The sequence below is a fragment of the Mesoplodon densirostris genome, chromosome 9 (genome assembly GCF_025265405.1).
Source record: "Mesoplodon densirostris isolate mMesDen1 chromosome 9, mMesDen1 primary haplotype, whole genome shotgun sequence".
Classification (NCBI taxonomy): Eukaryota; Metazoa; Chordata; class Mammalia; order Artiodactyla; family Ziphiidae; genus Mesoplodon; species Mesoplodon densirostris.
This window is the reverse complement of record NC_082669.1, coordinates 22,622,315-22,646,098: the sequence shown is the minus strand read 5'-3', so window position 1 is coordinate 22,646,098 and position 23,784 is coordinate 22,622,315. Positions and strand designations below refer to the sequence as shown.

The 23,784-nt window shown below is 38.0% G+C and overlaps 1 protein-coding gene across 2 annotated transcripts in view; it reads right to left on the bottom strand.

The window, feature by feature from the left end:
- SUGCT (succinyl-CoA:glutarate-CoA transferase) overlaps window positions 1–23,784 on the bottom strand; it is a 690,281-nt gene that overhangs the window by 441,285 nt on the left and 225,212 nt on the right. For both annotated transcript variants that reach the window (XM_060108016.1, XM_060108018.1), the window contains one exon: window positions 14,372–14,469. In XM_060108016.1, the coding sequence (XP_059963999.1) occupies window positions 14,372–14,469 (98 nt within the window). The remainder of the gene's footprint in view (window positions 1–14,371; window positions 14,470–23,784) is intronic.

Here is a 23,784-nt window from a genome sequence, read left to right as displayed (position 1 = left end):
CTTTGCCCATCACTGGTTCATACATTCACTAACTGAAAGAACATCTAGCGCCAGGGACCCAAGCAGGCACCAGAAATAAAATCAAAAAAGGCAGTCTCTTACCATGTGCATGGTCTCTTACGATGTGTCAATGTAGGCTGATCAGTTATAATCAGTGTACCACTCTGGTGAGGGATGTTGGTAGTGGGGAGGCTGGGGGAGAGGGCAGGGGTTGGGGGGTAGCAGAGGGTACATGGGAACTCTCTGTACCTTCCTCTCAGTTTTGCTATGAGCATAAGACTGCTCTAAAAAAACTGTCTCTAAAAACAAAGATAGTCTCTGCCTTAAGAAGTTGACTGCTGCGTCAAGGTGGAGGATGAATGACAGCTGAACGCAATAGATGCTTTGATTCAGCAACATAGGAGGGGCCACTTTAAACAGACAAATGAGACGCAGGAAGAGCTCCCAAAACTTGTGCTCATTTTAAAGGACTAGTAGCAGCCAGTGAGATGAAGAAGCTTCATCATTTTAGTGAAAAGCAATGAGCCTGTGGGAAGACACAGCAGATTAAAAGACCAGGCCAAATTATAAGATGGTTCTAAGGCAAAAGTGGGAGATGCAATTACATGTGTTAAGATAAATAGTTTAAACTTTATCTTAAAAGCTGTGGAGACTCCCTGAAAGACCTAGGCAGGGAAGTGGAATGACCAAATTTGTCTGATGGAACCAAGATGTCAGTTTTTAAAAATTAACATTATATTTAGGCATCTTTGAAGTCACAAGCCCTCCATGAACAGCCCAAGAATGCTCCAGGTCCAACTCTCCAATATTCTGAACAAGTATATTAAAAGTAACTTGACACCAAATTTAAAGAGGTGAAGCTCTTTAATAAGTTCTGGATTCAATTCAACAAATGTCTGTTTAGCACCTCTGTTTAGAAGGCTCTGAACTACAGCATTTAATTTCACAGTATTTTAATACAGTAAACTGTGAAAATAAGTAGATATTCAATTGCATACCAGAAACTTGACTTCAGAAAAACCAGATCATTCAAAACCAAAAATAATTATTTATTTTACTAAAGGTATTGCCACAGTACTTTATTTTTTCTAAATAGTTCATATGTGGGTTTTTTTTTTCACATCTTTATTGGAGTACAAATGCTTTACAATGTTGTGTTAGTTTCTGCTGTACAACAAACTGAATCAGCTATACGTATATACATATATCCCCTCCCTCTTGCCTCTCCCTCCCACCCTCCCTATCACACCCCTCTAGGTCATCACAAAGCACCAGGCTGATCTCCCTGTGCTATGCAGCAGCTTCCCACTAGCCATCCAGTTTGCATTTGGTTGTGTATATATGTTGATGCTACTCTCTCACTTCATCCCAGCTTCGCCTCACCACCCACCCCCGTGGCCTCAAGTCTGTTCTCAATGTCTGCATCCTTATTCCTGCCCTACCACTAGGTTCATCAGTACCGCTTTTTAAAATTCCATATATATGCGTTAGCATACGGTATTTGTTTTTCTCTTTCCGACTTACTTCACTCTGTATGACAGACTCTAGGTCCATCCACCTCACTACAAATAACTCAGTTTCATTTCTTTTTACGGCTGAGTAATATTCCATTGTATATATGTGCCACATCTTCTTTATCCAGTCATCTGTTGATGGACACTTAGGTTGCTTCCATGTCTGGCTATTGTAAATAGAGCTGCAATGAACATTTTGGTACATGACTCTTTTTGAATTATGGTTTTCTCAGGGTATATGCCCAGTAGTAGGATTGCTGGGTCGTATGGTAGTTCTATTTTTAGTTTTTTAAGGAACCTCCATACTGCTCTCCATAGTGGTTGTATCAATTTACATTCCCACCAGCAGTGCAAGGGGGTTCCCTTTTCTCCACACCCTCTCCAGCACTTATTGTTTGTAGATTTTTTGATGATGGCCATTCTGACTAGTGAGATGATACCTCATTGTGGTTTTGATTTGCATTTCTCTAATGATTAGTGATGCTGCACATCTTTTCATGTATTTGTTGGCCATCTGCATGTCTTCTTTGGAGAAATGTCTATTTAGGTCTTCCAACCATTTGGTGTTGAATTTTGTCAAAAGCTTTTTCTGCATCTATTGAGATGATCATATGGTTTTTATTCTTTAATTTGTTAATATGGTATATCACATTGATTGATTTGCATATATTGAGGAATCCTTGCATCCCACTTGATCACGGTGTACGATCCTTTTAATGTATTGTTGGATTCTGTTTGCTAGTATTTTGTTGAGGATCTTTGCGACTATATTCATCAGTGATATTGGTCTATGGAGGCTAAACAGTGCACTGCTAAATAACCAAGAGATCACTGAAGAAATCAAAGAGGAAATCAAAAAATACCGAGAAACAAATGACAATGAAAACACAATGATTCAAAACCTATGGGATGTAGCAAAAGCAGTTATAAGAGGGAAGTTCATAGCCATTCAAGCTCACCTCAAGAAACATGAAAAATCTCAAATAAACAATCTAACCTTACACCTAAAGCAAGAAGAACAGAGAAAACCCAAAGTTAGTAGAAGGAAAGAAATCATAAAGATCAGAGCAGAAAGAAATGAAATAGAAACAAAGAAAACAATAGCAAAGATCCATAAAACTAAAAGCTGGTTCTTTGAGTAGAAAAACAAAATTGATAAACCTTTAGCCAGACTCATCAAGAAAAAAAGGGAGAGGACTCAAATCAATAAAATTAGAAATGAAAAAGGAGAGATTACAACTGACACTGCAGAAATACAAAAGATCATTAGAGACTACTACAAGCAACTATATGCCAATAAAATGGACAACCTGGAAGAAATGGACTAATTCTTGGAAAAGTACAACCTTCCAAGATTGACCCAGGAAGAATTAGAAAATATAAACAGACCAATCACAGGTAATGAAATTGAAACTGTAATTAAAATCTTCCAACAAATAGAAGTCCAGGACCAGATGGCTTCACAGGTGAATTCTATCAGACATTTAGAGAAGAGTTAACACCTATCCTTCTCAAACTCCTCCAAAAAATAGCGGAGGGAGGAACACCCCCAAACTCATTCTACGAGGCCACCATTACCCTGATACCAAAACCAGACAAAGATATCACAAGAAAATTATAGACCAATATCCTGATGAACATAGATGCCACAGTACTTTAAAAGGTAAATTTGTCTCACACTGTTAGTTTTATTTATGACAACTTAGGGTAACCAACATTTTAGGAATGCCTTCACTAGGACTATACTGACATACGCTTCCCTAACGTGTAGCATTTTTCAAAAAGCAATTTAAAAGTTGTCATCAGTTTCTCTCCAAGCTTTTTTTTCTTCTCCTATGATTTATTTTTTCCTCCGTATAAAATTACACTCAGTTTGATATTTCCTCCTTTGATGTGAACTATCTTTTTTCCTCACCTGCCTAATTTTATTCGTCCTTTAAGACTCATCTCAACTGGAAAAAAAAAAAAAAGACTCACCTCAGCTGGCATTGTCTGCAGGAAAGCCTTCCCTGACTTGCCCAGATTGAGGTAGTCGCCCCTTCTCTGGCCTCCCACCACCCTGTGCATATGTGTATAGTGGCACTTCACACACACTATTTAATTCATTGCTTTACTTGTTTGTTTTCCTACTTAGACCAAGAGCCACCTCATCTTTCATCTCTGTATCTGCAGGACAAAGGCACACAGTCAGTGGCCATTAACGTTGATGAAGAGAGGAAGCAGGAGGAATAAAATGAATTGTATTTCTATTTTCCCTATTATTTCTCTTTTCCTTCATCCTCATTTCATGTCTTCCTATTATTTCTCCCCAACTACTAATACATTATCATAATCCTTCTCTTCTTAGTATCAATACACATCATGATTTTTAGTCTCTCCCGCGGGGTCTAAACTATTGCAAAAATGCTGGTCCCGTGTGTGTGGGTCGCACAGGTTGAGGAGTTTGTTGCTCCTTAGCTTTGCAAAGGAGGGGTTTGTTGTAACAGACCCTGCATTAGTCTCGATTTTATCTTTTCTTCTGTGTTTTAGCTGGGGACTTTGAACATGCTTTAGTTTTGCCTCGTTTTTGGTCTTAGCAGCTGGGTAAACAGACTTTCTGAAACACCCTGGACAAAATGGCAAGTTCAAGGGGAAAGTCTTCCACCTTTAAATTAAAAAAAAAAAAATCTTGTTCACGGCCACAGTTGGGGAATAGTAACACCTGAGAGCACTTGAGAGGGATTGTGTTTGTGCTGGCTATGGAAAACACCGCTGATGACAAAAACATGCAGCTGCCTTTCCAAGTGAGGCCGACCACTCTCAGAGAGCAGCATCAAACTGAATTTAGCAAGAGTGACAGAAAAGTGAGGTAAATGACTGACATTTCTGGTAGGCACTTTCTAAAGAGTCTATGAATTGCAGAGGAGAATGCAAAGAGAATCACCTGATTCTAAAACACTTAAATGAATGCTTGCCATGGGCAGGAAAGTTACTTTGGGAAATTACTCAGGAAATTAATCAAAACTTAGGAAACATACTTTGGAAGGAAGATTTTGAAACACAAGAGGGAAGCTTTATGTGTATTTAGGAGAGCAAACTTTGTAAAAATCCATAAATGCTTCTGTTTTCACTTTGGGATATCGAATTGGATGAAAGGGGTGCGACGTTTTGTTTTGCTTTTTGTTTTTAAGGAACACCATGAGTCCATCATTACTAGAGTTTTTTTTAAAGTTGTCTGAAGTGCAAATTCACTCTCACAAATCCCTCTACATTTTTATGTATTTTAAAGATTTTCCAAAATAGAAATATAGGCTGAGGAAAGTGTCTATGAGCATTAAAGGAAAGTTTTATGATATAACGTTTAATAGCAGACAACAGGGAAAAACATAGTATATTCACACTGTAATGTAGCTACTGTTACAAAAAATATGCTTTTCTATAGAAATGACAGGAAAACCACACACAAAAAACTGTAGCATGTGCACTGTAATATGCTCACAAAAAGACAGAAAGACAGTAAGTTATTAACAGGCACAGACTGTAGCTGCAATACTTCTGTAAAGCAAAATTTACAAAAAGTTTATATGAAAAATACGGACAACTAACTTCTTAGGCATATCAAAACACATGTTTTTATGGAAGAGGTCTTAAAGAAAAGTCTTCTAGAACGTCTACAAGGTTTACTCTAATGGAAGTCCAGGCAGGCAGGGAGTTTAGTTTTGTTTTGTTTTTGAAGCCATCTTCCTTGTGCCCAAAACAGTCACTGGCACATAGTAGGTAGTCAATAAATACGTGTTAAATAGATGAGTAAGAGAAGGAACAAATGAGAAGCATGCTCGATGGAAACTCTTGAGTCCCTAGGTCTCTTCAGGTGTGGAAGGAAGTTTTTGCTGGTTCTAAGTTGCTGGAAAACTTCAAACTCTATTAGGTTGCGTATTCCCTTCAAGACGTCTCTTCAGGGTTGGGGGGGGAATGGGTGAAGGTGCTCAAAAGGCACAAACTTTCAGTTTTAAGATAAATAGGTCCTGAGGATGTTATGTGCAGCATGGTGACTACAGTTAATACTACTGTATTGTATATTTGACAGTTGCTAAGAGAGTAGATCTGAAAAGTTCTCATCACAAGGGACGAAAAAGATTTGTAACTGTGAGGTGACAGATGTTAACTTACTAGGGTAATCATTTCAGAATATATACATATATCAAATCATTATTTGTGTGCCTTAAACTAATGCAACATTATATGTCAATTATATCTCAATAAAACTGGAAGAAAAAAAAAAAGACCTATCATCAGGTTACACCAAAAACAGAAGTTGTTGACAAGCTAACTCATTTTATGGACAAAAAATTTCCTTTGTTTCAGAAGTTTCAGAAACTCCTTTATCATAAACTCTATTATAACTTTTACAGCATGATTTTCCTGCCATCTCCCCCTACTCTCTCCCTCTGGACCCACCTCCCTATATTATTCCTTTATATTGGGATAAGGTGGAAAGGAAAGGTCATGTCAGGTTGTGGAAGGCCATGATGTCAGAATAAAATGACCAGATTTGATCATGTAATTAATATAGAGCCATTAATATTTTGAATATTGGAAAAACATAAAATCATATCATGAAAATGAGACATTTTACAACATTCACAGAGACTTCTGAAAGCCCAACACTTAACGGTACTAGTGAATCCAGGGATATTTATTCAGAAAAACAAATGATAAGGTTATCGATGGGACTGAATCAATATCCTAATCTTCCCTGGTCACCATTGTTTGATCCACCATGGAGAAGAGACCTGAGCTGGAAGAGACTGTAGAACTGCATCCCACAAGACACCACCAAAACACGTCCACACACCAGCCCAAGAAAGCAGGGACCCTGGCCTCTGGGCACCCAAGGGCCTCTCTGTGGTCTGTGTTTTAACAGCAGGATGATGATGAAGGGAACTCCCTTATCAAGTTTCCTCTCTTAAGACTACCCTCTAGTCTCTTCTTTACAAGTTTGATTCCTCTTAAGTCTGAATAAAGACATAGAACCTATGGGTTCCGAAATGCTCAAACTCCCACTTCTGGGTATATAAGAGGAGAAAGAAGAAGGTGTTAGGTTATTTAATTCACCCCAAAAAGAGAAATTTGAAATTAAACTGTTACAGATGCTGCTAGAAGTCTGTCCACAATAGAATTCTATAACAGAATTTAGCAAGGAATACAGGTTTTAGGACACAGGAAACCAGTAATTTAACTCTGTGGTTCTTAAAGTTAGAAGAGTGCTGGCAACTCAATAACAAGATGACACATATCTGCCTAGGTTTTGTATTTTTCTTGGGTCCACTCTTCTCACAGCATGGATATGATTTATTTAGACTCTCAAAGAGCTTTTGATAAGGTTCTCACAAGTGCCTGTTATTGAAACTTGGTAACCATGGTGTGAAAGGAAAAAGTCATATCAATGAATTAAATGAATCAAAAACTGCTTGAGAGGCAAAGAGGCAAAAAGCAGAGATAAAGGGCCAATTCCCATGGGGTGAAATATTAATGACTGAGGGCTCTCCGGCTTTGCAGTAGAATCTGAGTTTTATTTAACTAATGACCAAGAAAGGGGAGCCCAATTCTCATTCCCCTCTTCTCTGCATATCAGTCCCACACACAGAGGCCCCATTGATTGAAGGAGGAGAGACAGGCAGCGTAGAGAAGAAGTGCTTAAAATCCAGGAAAAAGCAAATAGGTAATGAATGCAGACTCATGTAGAGATCCCCAAAGGAGAAGGGAAGAGGAATAAACATAACATTAGCAGAAGTTTTTTTCTAAGAACTTTCGCTTGTTTGTTAGTTTTTTAATACAATTTTTAAAGGTTACACTCCATTTCGTTATTACAAAATATTGGCCATATTCCCCGTGTTGTACACTACATCCTTGTAGCCTATCTTACACCCTATAGTTTGTAACTCCCACTCTCCTACCCCTATATTGTCCCTCCCCCACCTCCCCACTGGTACTCAGTTTGTTCTTGATATCTGTGAGTCTAAGAACTTTGATATATCTATGCTACATGGAAACACAAGGGCATTTTCAAAAGACAAGATATTATATTTAAACAAAAGTCCTTAATTTATTGGTTTGATGAGAGCAAATGTTCATACTGAAGAATGGTTCACATGGGCATTGAGATCCACAAAAACCACAATCTATTCCTACAGATTGAGAAGTTAGATGTAAACAAAAGTGAAACTGATAGGAAAGAGTAAGAATTATTAACTTTTTCTGAGGCAAACTTGAAAAATTGATACAGGTTTGAACAAAAGTATAACCTGACATGAATGGAATAATTTGAAAATCAAATACTCTAATTGGTCAGCATTAATCCTTTATGACTCAACCTGCCATTTTCAAAACATCATCATGACAAACTACACAGAGAGGCTCAGAAAAGCCAACCAGCTCTTGACTGAACCTTCCTTATCTCAGTTTCCTTATCTGTAAAATGGAAATAATAGAACTTCCCTCACGGGATGATTATAAGGGTTAAATGAGATCATGTATGTAGAGCGATTCATACAGTAAATGTAAAAAATGATGTTGAATTATTAGTTAGTATTTATGATAGACTAAACCCAAACACATGCCACAGAGAAGCAACTAATGCAAGCTATTGTGATGTTCTTATTTGTATCACTGTTATGATGCAATACTTAGTAAGACATGTGAAATACTTTCAAACGCTTTCAAACAAAGAAAAACATAGCTTTAAAATACATTTCCGGAGAACAAAGAAGAGAAAGGGAAACCTCTCCCAGCAGCCTGAGAAGCAGCGGATTAAAGCTCCACAATCAACTTCATGTACCCTGCATCTGTGGAATACATAAATAGACAACAAATCATCCCAAATTGAGGAGCCAGGAGTCAGTGCTGTGCCTCTGAGGTGGGAGAGCGAACTTCAGGACACTGGTCCACAAGAGACCTCCCAGCTCCACATAATATCAAACGGCGAAAATCTTCCAGAGATCTCCATCTCAACACCAGCACCCAGCTTCACTCAACGACCAGCAAGCTACAGTGCTGGACACCCTATGCCAAACAACTAGCAAGACAGGAACACAACACCACCCATTAGCAGAGAGGCTGCCTCAAATCATAAAAAGTCCGCAAACACCCCAAAACACACCACCAGACGTGGACCTGCCCACCAGAAAGACAAGATCCAGCCTCATCCACCAGAACACAGGCAGTAGTCCCCTCCACCAAGAAGCCTACACAACCCACTAAACCAACCTTAGCCACTGGGGACAGACACCAAAAATAACGGGAACTACGAACCTGCAGCCTGCAAAGAGGAGACCCCAAACACAGTAACATAAGCGAAATGAGAAGACAGAAAAACACACAGCAGGAGAAGGAGCAAGATAAAAACCCACCAGACCTAACAAATGAAGAGGTAATAGGCAGTCTACCTGAAAAAGAATTCAGAATAATGATGGTAAAGATGATCCAAAATCTTGGAAATAGAATAGACAAAATGCAAGAAACAGTTAACAAGGACCTAGAAGAACTAAAGACGAATCAAGCATCGATTAAAAACACAATAAATGAAATAAAAAATACTCTAGATGGGATCAATAGCAGAATAACTGAGGCAGAAGAACGGATAAGTGAGGTGGAAGATAAAATAGTGGAAATAACTGCTGCACAGCAAAATAAAGAAAAAAGAATGAAAAGAACAGAGGACAGTCTCAGAGACCTCTGGGACAACATTAAACGCACCAACATTCGAATTATAGGGGTTCCAGAAGAAGAAGAGAAAAAGAAAGGGACTGAGAAAATATTTGAAGAGATTATAGTTGAAAACTTCCCTAATATGGGAAAGGAAATAGTTAATCAAGTCCAGGAGGCACAGAGAGTCCCATACAGAATAAATCCAAGGAGAAATACACCAAGACACATATTAATCAAACTGTCAAAAATTAAACACAAAGAAATCATATTAAAAGCAGCAAGGCAAAAACAACAAATAACACACAAGGGAATCCCCATCAGGATAACAGCTGATCTCTCAGCAGAAACTCTACAAGCCAGAAGGGAGTGGCAGGACATACTTAAAGTGATGAAGGAGAAAAACCTGCAACCAAGATTACTCTACCCAGCAAGGATCTCATTCAGATTTGATGGAGAAATTAAAACCTTTACAGACAAGCAAAAGCTGAGAGAGTTCAGCACCACCAAACCAGCTTTACAACAAATGCTAAAGGAACTTCTCTAGGCAAGAAACACAACAGAAGGAAAAGAACTACAATAACGAACCCAAAACAATTAAGAAAATGGGAATAGGAACATACATATCAATAATTACCTTAAATGTAAATGGACTAAATGTTCCCACCAAAAGACACAGACTGGCTGAATGGATACAAAAACAAGACCCATATATATGCTGTCTACAAGAGACCCACTTCAGACCTAGAGATACATACAGACTGAAAGTAAGGGGATGGAAAAAGATATTCCATGCAAATGGAAACCAAAAGAAAGCTGGAGTAGCAATTCTCATATCAGACAAAATAGACTTTAAAATAAAGACTACTAGAAGAGACAAAGAAGGACACTACATAATGATCAAGGGATCAATCCAAGAAGAAGATATAACAATTGTAAATATTTATGCACCAAACATAGGAGCACCTCAATACATAAGGGAAATATTAACAGCCATAAAAGGAGAAATCGACAGTAACACAATCATAGTAGGGGACTTTAACACCCCACTTTCACCAATGGACAGGTCATCCAAAATGAAAATAAATAAGGAAACACAAGCTTTAAATGATACATTAAACAAGATGGACTTAATTGATATTTATAGGACATTCCATCCAAAAACAACAGAATACACATTTTTCTCAAGTGCTCATGGAACATTCTCCAGGATAGATCATATCTTGGGTCACAAATCAAGCCTCGGTAAATTTAAGAAAATTGAAATTGTATCAAGTATCTTTTCCGACCACAATGCTATGAGACTAGATATCAATTACAGGAAAAGAGCTGTAAAACATACAAACACATGGAGGCTAAACAATACACTACTTAATAACGAAGTGGGGCTTCCCTGGTGGCGCAGTGGTTGAGAGTCCGCCTGCCGATGCAGGGGACACGGGTTCGTGCCCCGGTCCGGGAAGATCCCACATGCCGCGGAGTGGCTGGGCCCGTGAGCCATGGCCGCTGAGCCTGCACGTCCGGAGCCTGTGCTCCTCAATGGGAGAGGCCACAACAGTGAGAGGCCCGCATACCACAAAAAAAAAAAAATAATAAAAAAAAAATAACGAAGTGATCACTGAAGAAATCAAAGAGGAAATTAAAAAATACCTAGAAACAAATGACAATGGAGACACGACGACCCAAAACCTATGGGATGCAGCAAAAGCAGTGCTAAGAGGGAAGTTTATGGCAATACAATCCCACCTTAAGAAACAGGAAATATCTCGAATAAACAACCTAACCTTGCACCTAAAGCAATTAGAGAAAGAAGAACAAAAACATCCCAAAGTTAGCAGAAGGAAAGAAATCATAAAAATCAGATCAGAAATAAATGAAAAAGAAATGAAGGAAACGATAGCAAAGATCAATAAAACTAAAAGCTGGTTCTTTGAGAAGATAAACAAAATTGATAAACCATTAGCCAGACTCCTCAAGAAAAAAAGGGAGAAGACTCAAATCAATAGAATTAGAAATGAAAAAGGAGAAGTAACAACTGACACTGCAGAAATACAAAAGATCATGAGAGATTACTATAAGCAACTCTATGCCAATAAAATGGACAACCTGGAAGAAATGGACAAATTCTTAGAAATGCACAACCTGCCAAGACTGAATCAGGAAGAAATAGAAAATATGAACAGACCAATCACAAGCACTGAAATTGAAACTGTGATTAAAAATCTTCCAACAAACAAAAGCCCAGGACCAGATGGCTTCACAGGCGAATTCTATCAAGCATTTAGAGAAGAGCTAACACCTATCCTTCTCAAACTCTTCCAAACTATAGCAGAGGGAGGAACACTCCCAAACTCATCCTACGAGGCCACCATCACCTTGATACCAAAACCAGACAAGGATGTCACAAAGAAAGAAAACTACAGGCCAATATCACTGATGAACATAGATGCAAAAATCCTCAACAAAATACTAGCAAACAGAATCCAACAGCACATTAAAAGGATCATACACCATGATCAAGTGGGGTTTATTCCAGGAATGCAAGGATTCTTCAATATACGCAAATCAATCAATGTGATACACCACATTAACAAGTTGAAGGAGAAAAACCATATGATCATCTCAATAGATGCAGAGAAAGCTTTTGACAAAATTCAACACCCATTTATGATAAAAACCCTGCAGAAAGTAGGCATAGAGGGAACTTTCCTCAACATAATAAAGGCCATATATGACAAACCCACAGCCAGCATCGTCCTCAATGGTGAAAAACTGAAACCATTTCCACTAAGATCAGGAACAAGACAAGGTTGCCCACTCTCACCACTCTTATTCAACATAGTTTTGGAAGTTTTATCCACAGCAATCAGAGAAGAAAAGGAAATAAAAGGAATCCAAATGGGAAAAGAAGAAATAAAGCTGTCACTGTTTGCAGATGACATGATACTATACATAGAGAATCCTAAAGATGCTACCAGAAAACTACTAGAGCTAATCAATGAATTTGGTAAAGTTGCAGGATACAAAATTAATGCACAGAAATCTCTGGCATTCCTATATACTAATGATGAAAAATCTGAAAGTGAAATCAAGGAAACACTCCCATTTACCATTGCAACAAAAAGAATAAAATATCTAGGAATAAACCTACCTAAGGAGACAAAAGACCTGTATGCAGAAAATTATAAGACACTGATGAAAGAAATTAAAGATGATACAAATAGATGGAGAGATGTACCATGTTCTTGGATTGGAAGAATCAACATTGTGAAAATGACTCTACTACCCAAAGCAATCTACAGATTCAATGCAATACCTATCAAACTACCAATGGCATTTTTCACAGAACGAGAACAAAAAATTTCACAATTTGTATGGAAACACAAAAGACCCCGAATAGCCAAAGCAATCTTGAGAACGAAAAATGGAGCTGGAGGAATCAGGCTCCCTGACTTCAGACTATACTACAAAGCTACAGTAATCAAGACAGTATGGTACTGGCACAAAAACAGAAAGATAGATCAATGGAACAGGATAGAAAGCCCAGAGATAAACCCACGGACATATGGTCACCTTATCTTTGATAAAGGAGGCAGGAATGTACAGTGGAGAAAGGACAGTCTCTTCAATAAGTGGTGCTGGGAAAACTGGACAGGGACATGTAAAAGTATGAGATTAGATCACTCCCTAACACCATACACAAAAATTAGCTCAAAATGGATTAAAGACCTAAATGTAAGGCCAGACACTATCAAACTCCTAGAGGAAAACATAGGCAGAACACTCTATGACATAAATCACAGCAAGATCCTTTTTGACCCACCTCCTAGAGAAATGGAAATAAAGACAAAAATAAACACATGGGACCTAATGAAACTTCAAAGCTTCTGCACAGCAAAGGAAACCATAAACAAGACCAAAAGACAACCCTCAGAATGGGAGAAAATATTTGCAAATGAAGCAACTGACAAAGGATTAATCTCCAAAATTTATAAGCAGCTCATGCAGCTCAATAGCAAAAAAACAAACAACCCAATCCAAAAATGGGCAGAAGACCTAAATAGACATTTCTCCACAGAAGATATACAGACAGCCAACAAACACATGAAAGGATGCTCAACATCTTTACTCATTAGAGAAATGCAAATCAAAACTACAATGAGATATCATCTCACACCAGTCAGAATGGCCATCATCAAAAAATCTAGAAACAATAAATGCTGGAGAGGGTGTGGAAAAAAGGGAACACTCTTGCACTGCTGGTGGGAATGTGAATTGGTACAGCCACTATGGAGAACGGTATGGAAGTTCCTTAAAAAACTACAAATAGAACTACCATATGACCCAGCAATCCCACTACTGGGCATATACCCTGAGAAAACCATAATTCAAAAAGAGACATGTACCAAAATGTTCATAGCAGCCCTATTTACAATAGCCCGGAGATGGAAACAACCTAAGTGTCCATCATCGGATGAATGGATAAAGAAGATGTGGCACATATATACAGTGGAATATTACTCAGCCATAAAAAGAAACGAAATTGAGCTATTTGTAATGAGGTGGATGGACCTAGAGTCTGTCATACAGAGTGAAGTAAGTCAGAAAGAGAAAGACAAATACTGTATGCTGACACATATATATGGAATTTAAGAAAAAAATGTCATCAAGAACATAGGGGTAAGACAGGAATAAAGACACAGACCTACTAGAGCATGGACTTGAGGATATGGGGAGGGGGAAGGGTAAGCTGTGACAAAGTGAAAGAGCGGCATGGACATATATACACTACCAAATGTAAGGTAGATAGCTAGTGGGAAGCAGCCGCATAGCACAGGGAGATCAGCTCGGTTCTTTGTGACCGCCTGGAGGGGTGGGATAGGGAGGGTGGGAGGGAGACGCAAAAGGGAGGGGATATGGGAACATATGTATATGTATAACTGATTAAATTTGTAAAATAAAAAAAAATAAAAAAAAAAAAAAAAAAAAAAAAAAAAAAAAAAAAAAAAAAAAAAAAAAAAAAAAAAATAAAATACATTTCCACTAACCAATTTTGTAAAATGAAAGATAATTATAAGTTAATCTAAATAAGCCAAAAAGACCACCACAAAATGCCAGATAAATGCTAATAACATATTAATTCTTAAAGGTACAAACAGTAGAGCCAAGCTTACCGTGTCGATAGTAATTTAATAAGCTCTTTTCTATTCTGTACCCGAAGGTGGTTAGTTCTATACCTGGAATCATCAATCAGTTCAGGCAAATTCAAGATCTAAAAGGGAAAGAGAATTTTAAAGTGTAATTCACAAAATTTTTGTGTACCTGCCTGTGGGTACTAGTGTTCAGGACCTACCACTCCATCCTCAAGACCATTCCTTGCTGGTCTTTATACTCCTTAACACAAGGATATATAGAGGGAAGGATCATGAGATTAGGATGGGTCATGCTGGTGACTGGTTTTCTCATTTATAAGAAGTTTTTACTACATTTAAGCATGTGCCTACATACAGGAAAACAAAAAAACATTTATCAGACCCCCCATAATATCTTGTAGCCATTTATGAGAATATAGGAAAAGAGTTATCAGATTCCCACAGTAAGTCTTATCTAGAGGAAACAGAGATAGAGGTACAAATTGGGAAAAACTGACCTAATTCTAAGAACCAATGACATAAGTGCAAGTCTGCACTTACATGAAGCTCATAATCAACATATATCTTGTAGGTACATTCACTTATTTGTTCCACATGTAAATAAAATAGTATTATCTGTCCCAGTAGTCCTATCCAGGATGTTGTACAAGGTGCTAAAATAAAGGGGAAGCATACACACTTGCCCCAAATGCTCACCGTTAAAACAATGTCAAATTAAAAGATACTCCTCCTATAGAAGTGTCCCTATTTTTCTTTACTATGACTCCCTGAAGGAATAACAAATAGAAGTGCTTTTATATTCTTCCTCTTTTGCTCCTCCTCAGTAAAGAGAAAATCTATCCTGGAAGTCCCAGCGGGCATCTTGCAATTTTAACAAGACCATAATGAAAGTACCAAGTGGATTTGGAATGGAAAAGAAGTTTTAAAAAGAATGTGTGGAGGCAGAGTTTGGCAGTTGTGTTGGAAAGTCAGAAGGAGCATTTATGGGCTAGGGGCAGGTCATGTGGCCCACAGAAAGCTTCTCTACCTCTACTAATGTATTTGCCTTAAATATAAACACTTAATGGTTTCATTTGTTTCCCACAGTTTAAATAAAGTCAATCCATTAATCATCTTACAAAGGAGAGAGAAGTGAAGAAGATGCCCTGAAGTAAAGAGAGCATCTCAATGGTGTAATTTCTCTTTCACATGTTTCACTTATTCATTTCCTTTAGGAATAATAAAGATTTTAAAAAGTGACACCACATACAGTGCCCTTTCTAGAAACCTCCCTGTCACCACACCTGATCCAAGAATTGGCCTCAAGGCTTATCCAGGAATCAAAACACACCCTCCCCCACCAAGAGTGAATAAGTCATTTCAAGAAAAAGCAAGTGCCTTCACTAGATCACACGTTAAATTTATACATGTGGCCTCACCCAGAATACACTGTAAGCTACATAAAAAACTACTCAGTGTTTGCACTCAATGGTAACTGGGGTGCACTCATGTCTCCTTCTCTGAATATGACTTACTGGACCTCTTTTCTCTTTGAAAGTTGGTGTTAAATAGTGGGTAAAGTAATTATCCTTCTGTCTTCAACTATGCCAGCATTCAAAATGTTTCTAGAGAGACTGCTTTAAGAGCTGTGGTCATAACCATGCTTTAGGTGCTTGAAAGAGAATGCTGCCTGGGACAAAATGAAACAATGTAAGTGAAAGTGCTTGACATATTAAGCATTAAGTAAATGTGAAATATTCCAAGTAGGTACTGTTTCTCCCCAAAGAGATACTAAAGCATGTGTTTGTTCAAAAAAGAAGGATGGGAAAGAAGGGAGAATGTAGGGGAGATTATCTACTTAACTCTCATTTCTTAAGGATATTTCTATTGGATATAGAATTCTGCAGTTACAGTTCTTTCCTTTTGGCCCTTTAAACACGTTGTACCACTTCTCTCTGGGCTCTGTAGTTTCTGACAGGAAACCTGCAGTCAACTGAGTCAGTGTTCCCTCAAATGTATCAATAATACGTCATTCTCTCTGGGTGCTTTCAAATGCTTTTTCCTGGTCTTTAGTTTTCAGCAGTAATATTTTGATGTGCTTGGGCATGGATTTATTTGGATTTATCTTATTTGGGGTTTGCTGAAATTATTAAATCTGTATGTTTTTAATCTTTCACCAAATTTGGGAAGTTTTCAGCCATCGTTTCTTCAATGGCTTCAATTTTTTTCAGTCTGTTCTCTTTCTTCTCTCCTTCTGGGACTACAGTGACATAAATATTAGATTTTTTTGTTATTGTCCCACAGGTCCCTGAGTATCTGTTCTTTCTTTCATTTTGGGGAGAGGACTATCTTTTTTTCCTTTCTGATGTTCAGACTGAATAATTTCTATTTATCCATCTTCAAGTTCCTTAACTGTTTCCTCTGTCACCTCCATTGTGCTACTGAGCTCATTCAGTGAGGTGTTTGTTCCTATATTTGGTTGCTGTATTTTTCAGTTCTAAAATGTCCATTTGATTCTTCTTCAAATCTTCTATTTCTTTTCTGGACATTTCTACTTTTCTATTTATTTTAAGTGTCTGCGATGCTTGTTGGAGTATCTTTATAATGGCTGTTTTAAAGTTTTCATGAGTTAATTTCCACATCTGTATCATCTTGGCATTGGCATTTATTGACTGTCTTTTCTCATGCAGGTTCTGGTTCTTCATATGCTGAGTAATTTGGGATTGTATCCTGGATATTTTGAATATTATGTTATAAGCCTCTGAGTCTTGTTTAAATCCTACAGAAAATTTCTGTTGTTATTGTTTTTAGCAAGCAGTTCACCTGGTTAAGTTGTCTGCAAGTCCCAACTCACCTTCTATGTGCTTTGGTTCTACTGTCAGTTCAGTTTTCAAAGCCTTTGCAATTGCTTTTTGAACCTGTGCCCTACTTAATGGTCATGCTGCAACCTGGGAAGTTGTCTATTTGTTAATAGTTCTCAACATCTTGGGTGTCCTGATTAGGACCAGATCAATGCATGTGCAGCTCAGGGGTGAGCTCAGGAGTTCACAAACAACTTCACGGATCCCTTTCTGAAGCTTTTCCCTCTCTGCAACCTCTTTCCAGTTCCCTAGAGCTCCCCTCTAGTTACTCTACTCCCCAGCATACTTCCAGGGCAGAGGCCAGTCAGTGGGAGGGCAGAGGAAAAAGCATCAAGGATTTACCCCTCTCTTTTGGGATCACAGCTTAGTGATGAAAGAAAGGTCCCCTTCCTCAGAGTTTTGGCTGCTGCTCACCCGCCGCTGCCGCTACAGGACTGCTTGGAGGCTGGGGTGTGAGAAAATGAGAGGACAAAAAGGGAGGACATCCACACTCTCTCTGACATTAGACTCCACTTTTATGCTCCTCACACCAGGAATGAGGCATCTCCTGGAACTCAGCTCTGTTCCCTGGTGCCCACTGCCAGGTTTCAGGCTGTGTTCATGGAAAGGAATAATCAGAGGGAAAAACCGGTAAGCTTACTGCCAGTTTAGAGGTATTTCAAATTCTGGTATTCCTTCCCAATTTTCCTGCTATTACTTACTTTTCACAGTCCTCATACAGATGTTCCATGCATTGTGTACAGGTTTTATCACTGTGTTCCGTGGGTGAGACAGGGAGAAATGTGCTTACTCCATTTTACCCAGAAACAGAATCTCCACACCTAATTGCTAGAAAGACCACTTATTAAGTTCATGCTGTGAGCCAGGGACTGTACTAAGTGTTTTACTTATCTAATCTAACTTTTAAAAAAAAACCCAAAAGTTATATATTAGTATAGTTGTGTATTATAACCTTCATTTTTATCATGAGGACACTGATGCTTAGCAAAGATTAAGTACCTTGCCAGAGATCACCTGACTGGTTTCAAGACTCCCAGAATGCCCTAGAATTAAAATGTCCTCAGACCACCTGCTCTAAAATCAACTATAGGGCTTGTTAAAATTGAAGTTTCCTGTGCTCCACCTCACCTACTAAGTCAAAATCTTTGGGACAGGGGCTCAAGGAGATTTCCTATGCATGCTAAAGTTGAGAACCAATGTATACTGCCTCCAATAAAAGAAACTTTCAGTCTATATGACTTTTAAAAGGATGTCAGTGTATTTCAAATAGGAATACCCATTAGTGTTGACATCAATCAGCTTAAAATAGCTTACATGTGCTCATGTTCCCTACCCTTCCGTATCATGTTAAGGGACATAAAATAGGGTTTGTTATAAGCCAAGGTTCACTTTATATGCGAGAAGATGTTCTGAAGCCCAAGCCTTGAACCCAAAGCTCTCACTGCCACTCTAATCCCTGACAGTAAGGGTATTCTAATAGGGCCCCTCCCAACGGAGTTTTTAGTCAACCAGTATATCAAACTCTCTTTTGGAAAGAGATTGGGCATAAGTAAATTCTACTCATTTGTCACAAACAATACTGCCACATTTCTCCCCAGGAGGCAGAGGAGCCCTGTCTTTCATGATGGACTTTACGTGGCAAAAGAATAATTTTGATAGGCTCATTGTCTAACTTGGGGTCCTCCACTTCTACAAGGCCAGCCTGAACTATAACACCCTCCGTAATAGACAGAGTTGAATAAAAAATACCTAGAAAAAGCTCGCTCACTATATATGGGAAGGGGGAGAACCTTGCATCAAATAAGGAAACAGATGATTTTTTTTTCCTTAGAAAAGGTTTTTAGAACAAGTTTACATGTAAGGGTATAATTATGAAGGTGAAAAACTCAATCAGATTGCAACGTTTGCTGAAGATGCCTAGTAAATGATGTAGATAACATTAAAATCTTGTACACATAAAACTTTTCTTCTGAGGATCTCAAAGAGTTTTATAGACATTGCCTTAATGGCTCATAACAGGGATTATCATTCCTAACTCACATATGGGAAAAACAAGGTCAAGTATGCCATTCTCCAAGGCCCTCTGCTAGTCTCCTTTTTAAAAAATGTGTCATAACACACCATAACAATAAGTCATATTTTAGTACTAAAACTGATGGCAAATATTCTGCTTTGAAATAAAAATCTTTTTCAAAAAAACGTTCTTATGGATATTTATGAGGAAGTTCAAAAGTTTTAAATTGATCATCAGTAATGAATCAAAAATAAAAAGAATTCAGTGCAGCTATTTTCAACAGTGAAGAATATGTCAACCAGTAATTTCTACCCCCTCCCCACCCTGATTCTGGAGAGAGAAAACTCCAAAACATATGGCCCAGGAAGAAAATCTGTCCTTGTTTATAGCAATGAACTGGCTTTTACATCTCTGCAGCTAGAGTACGCAAATGACTTCACAGGCAACGGCTTCCGTATGTTTTATATTTTTAACATTGACCGTTCATAATAAAGGTTCTTTGATCCCAGATCAAATGTTTGAATCAATTTTCTCTACACTTACTCAGAGTAACCATTGTAAAAGCTCCCCTCTTTCCCACCTCAGATGTTCCAGCCCTTCCTGCAATTGGAACTATCTCCATTTGTCACCTTCTCTGCGGTACTTCCCACCCCTTTACTGTGGTTTTTAGCTGTGCTCGTTAACCTCTCATACAAAAGAGGCATAGCAATAAGTAATTTTTGTACATAATAAGTTAACTGCAGTAAATAAGGTTCCTCTAAGGAATTCACAGGCATCTTTATTAAAACTGAAAGCTCATGGTACAAGGAAAAAGAAAACCTTTCCCAACCAGTAAAAAATCCTCAACAGGTAAGGCCTTTCCCTACATGTAAGAAAAATAAACTTATATATATATATATATATATATATATATATATATACACAGTTAAACTAGATTATTTGCCTGGGATTAGAACTCTAAAAAGTGAACTGAAAACTAGAGCCTTAAATAAAAACAAAAGACCAGAGTCTGGATAAATAATAAAAACATCAAATTGGGCTTCCCTGGTGGCGCAGTGGTTGAGAGTCCTCCTGCCGATGCAGGGGACACGGGTTCGTGCCCCAGTCCAGGAGGATCCCACATGCCGCGGAGCGGCTGGGCCCGTGAGCCATGGCCGCTGAGCCTGCACGTCCAGAGCCTGTGCTCCGCAATGGGAGAGGGCACAACAGTGAGAGGCCCGTGTACCACAAAAAAAAAAAAAAAAAAAAAACCCATCAAATTGAAAAAAAATGTCCAAGCAATGCTAAAAATTGAGTATATCTTCAACATAAAATTACTTTAAATAATTCCAAGGTCTTTATTTAAGGCCTTGTTTAGGAACAACATTTTTGGTTTTTTGATTTTTTTTTTTGACTGTGTTGGGTCTTCGTTGTTGCACGCAGGCTTTCCCTAGTTGCAGCGAGCAGGGGCTACTCTTTGTTGTGGTGCACGGGCTTCTCATTGTGGTGGCTTCTCTTGTTGCGGAGCACGGGCTCTAGGACCGCGGGCTTCAGTAGTTGTGGCACGTGGGCTCAGTAGTTGTGGCTCGCGGGCTCTAGAGTGCAGGCTCAGTAGTTGTGGCACATGGGCTTAGTTGCTCGGCAGCACGTGGGATCTTCCCGGACCAGGGATCCAACCTGTGTCTCCTGCATTGGCAGGTGGATTCTTAACCACTGCACCAGGGAAGTCCCCAGGAACAATATTTTTAACATGACAATTGCTAAAAACTTAAAACATGAATTTTGCAGAAAGGTACTCATTAAACAAAGACTAATTTGAAGAAAAAAATTAATTTTCTAGTGGTAAGTAAATAAATTTGGTAGTAGAATAACTATATTTGGGCCTAATTATATCTTGTGGGGTTTGAAAAAGAAGAAGAAAAAGAAAGAAGAGAAAAAAATATTTTTCCTTCCATATCTTGGCTACTATACGTAATGCTACAGTGAGCATAGGAGTGCATATATCTTTTCAAGTTAAGTGTTTTCATTTTCTTCAGATATATACCTTTAAGTGGAATTGCTGAATTGTATGGTAGTTCTATTTTTAACTTTTTGAGGAATCTCTATATTGTTTTCCACAGGGGCTACACCAATTTACAATCCCACCCACAGTGCACAAGGGTTCCCTTTTCTCCACATCCTCACCAACATTTGTTGTTTCTTGTCTTTTTCATAATAGCCATTCTGGACAGGTGAGGTGAGATCTCACTGTGGTTTTTATTTGCATTTCCCTGATGATTTGAGATGTTGAGCACCTTTTTTTTTTTTTTTTTTTTTTTTTACTTACTACTATAAAGGATACAACTCCGGAATAGCCAAATGGAAGAGATGCACAGGGCAAGGTATGCGGTGGGAGGGTGCAGAGCTTCCATGCTCCACTACCCTGCCATCACCTTGCTGTCTTCACCAGAAGCTCTCTGAATCTTAGAGTTCAAAGGTTTTCATAGAGCTCAATCTCCAGTCCCCTCTCCCTTTACTGGAGGTTCGTAGGTGGGGCTAAAATTTCTAACCCTCTAATCACTTGGTCTTCTTGGGGACCAACCTATCCTGGGGCTATCTAGGGACCCCACCCTAAGTCACCTCAGTAGCATAAGCTCAGGTGTGATTGAAAGGAGCTTGTTGTGAATAACAAAAAACACTTCCATCATTCAGGAAATTTCGAGGGTTTTAGGAACTCTGTGTAAGAAATCGGGGACAAAGCCTAAATGTATTTTTGTATTTTACCACTTCATAGAAGTAGAAAGAAAAACTCACTTCTATCCTACCACCCAAATATGGTCTGTATTAGCATTATGGAATACTTCCAGGCTTTTTTTGTGAATTTTGAGTACTATATTTATATTAGCATGGCAAACATTTTTTGCTAATATTCATATTGAAAAAACTTATCGCTATTGCTTTATGAATGTCACTCAGAGCTCATCTTAATGCTATTTCTTCAGAGAGACTTTCCCCTGACAACCCAGCCACTATTTTAACACAGTAGCCTATTTTAATTCTCTGCATGGCACTTACCATGGATCGTTTTGGAGTTTTGTTTATTTATTTATTGTCACTCTCCCACTGAGCATCTTTCATGTACCTGTCAGCCATCTATATGTCTTCTTTGGAAAACTGTCTATTCAGAACTTCTGCCGATTTTTTAATTGGATTGTGTGGGTTTTTGCAATTGAGTTGTATGAATTCTTTACCTATTTTGGGTATTAACCTATAATCAGATATATGATTTACAAATATTTTCTGCCATTCAGTATGTTGCCTTTTCATTTTGTCAATGATTTCCTTTGCTGTGCAGAATCTTTTTACTTTGATGTAGTCCCACTTGTTTATTTTTGCTTTTATTGCCTTTGCTTTTGCCAATAAATCTTCACCAAGGCTGATGTCAAGGAGCTTACCACCTATGTTTTCGTCTAAGGGTTTTATGGTTTCAGGTCTTATATTGAGGCCTTTATTCTATTTTGAGTTAATTTTTATATATGATGTAAGATAGTGGTCCAGTTTAATTCATTTGCATATGACTGTCTATTTCCCACCACTATTTATGGAAGAGATTGTCCTTTCCCCATTGTATATTCTTGGCTCCTTTGTCATGAATTAACTGACCACATATGAGTGAATTTAGTTTCGGCTCTCTATTCTGTCCCATTGATCTGTGTGTCCATTTTTATGCTAATGACATACTGTTTTGATTACTATAGCTTTGTAATATAGTTTGAAATCCAGGAGCATGATGCCTTCTCCCTGTTCTTCCTTGTTCTTCTTTCTCAAGATTACTTTGGCTATTTAGGGTCTTTTGTGGTTCCATACAAATTTTATAATTGTTCTATTCCTGTAAAAAATGCCACTGGAATTTTGATAGGGATTGCACAGAACCTACAGATGGCTTTTGATAGTACTGACATTTTAACAGTATTAATTCTTCCAATCCATGAGGACAGAATATCTTTTCATAATATCTTTTCATTTATTTGTGTCTTCTTTAATTTCTTTCAACAATGTCTTAAAATTTTCAGTGTATGGGTCTCTCACTTCCATGGCTAAATTTATCCCTAGGTATTTTATTCTTTTTGGTGCAATTGTAAGTGAGGTTGTTTTCTTAATTTCCATTTCTGGTAGTTTGTTATTAGTGTACAGAAACACAATAGATTTTTGTATATTGATTTTTATATCATACAACTTTGCTGAATTCATTTACTGTTCCAATAGATTTTTGGTGGAATCTTTAGGATTTTCTAACTATAAAGTCACGTAATCTGCAAGTAGAAACAATTTTACTTCTTCCTTCCCAGTTCTGATAACTTTTCTTTCTTTTCCTTGCCTGATTGCTCTAGCTAGGACTTCCAATTCTATGTTGAGTAACTTTGGTGAGAGTGGGCATCCTTGTCTTGTTCCTGATCTTAGAGGAAAAGCTTTCAACCTTTTACCACGAAACATGATGTTAGCTGTAGGCCTGTCATATATGGCCTTTATTATGTTGAAATATGTTCCTTCTATACTTAATCTAAGAGTTTTTTATTATGAATATTGAATTTGTCAAATACTTTTTCTATGCCTATTGAGAT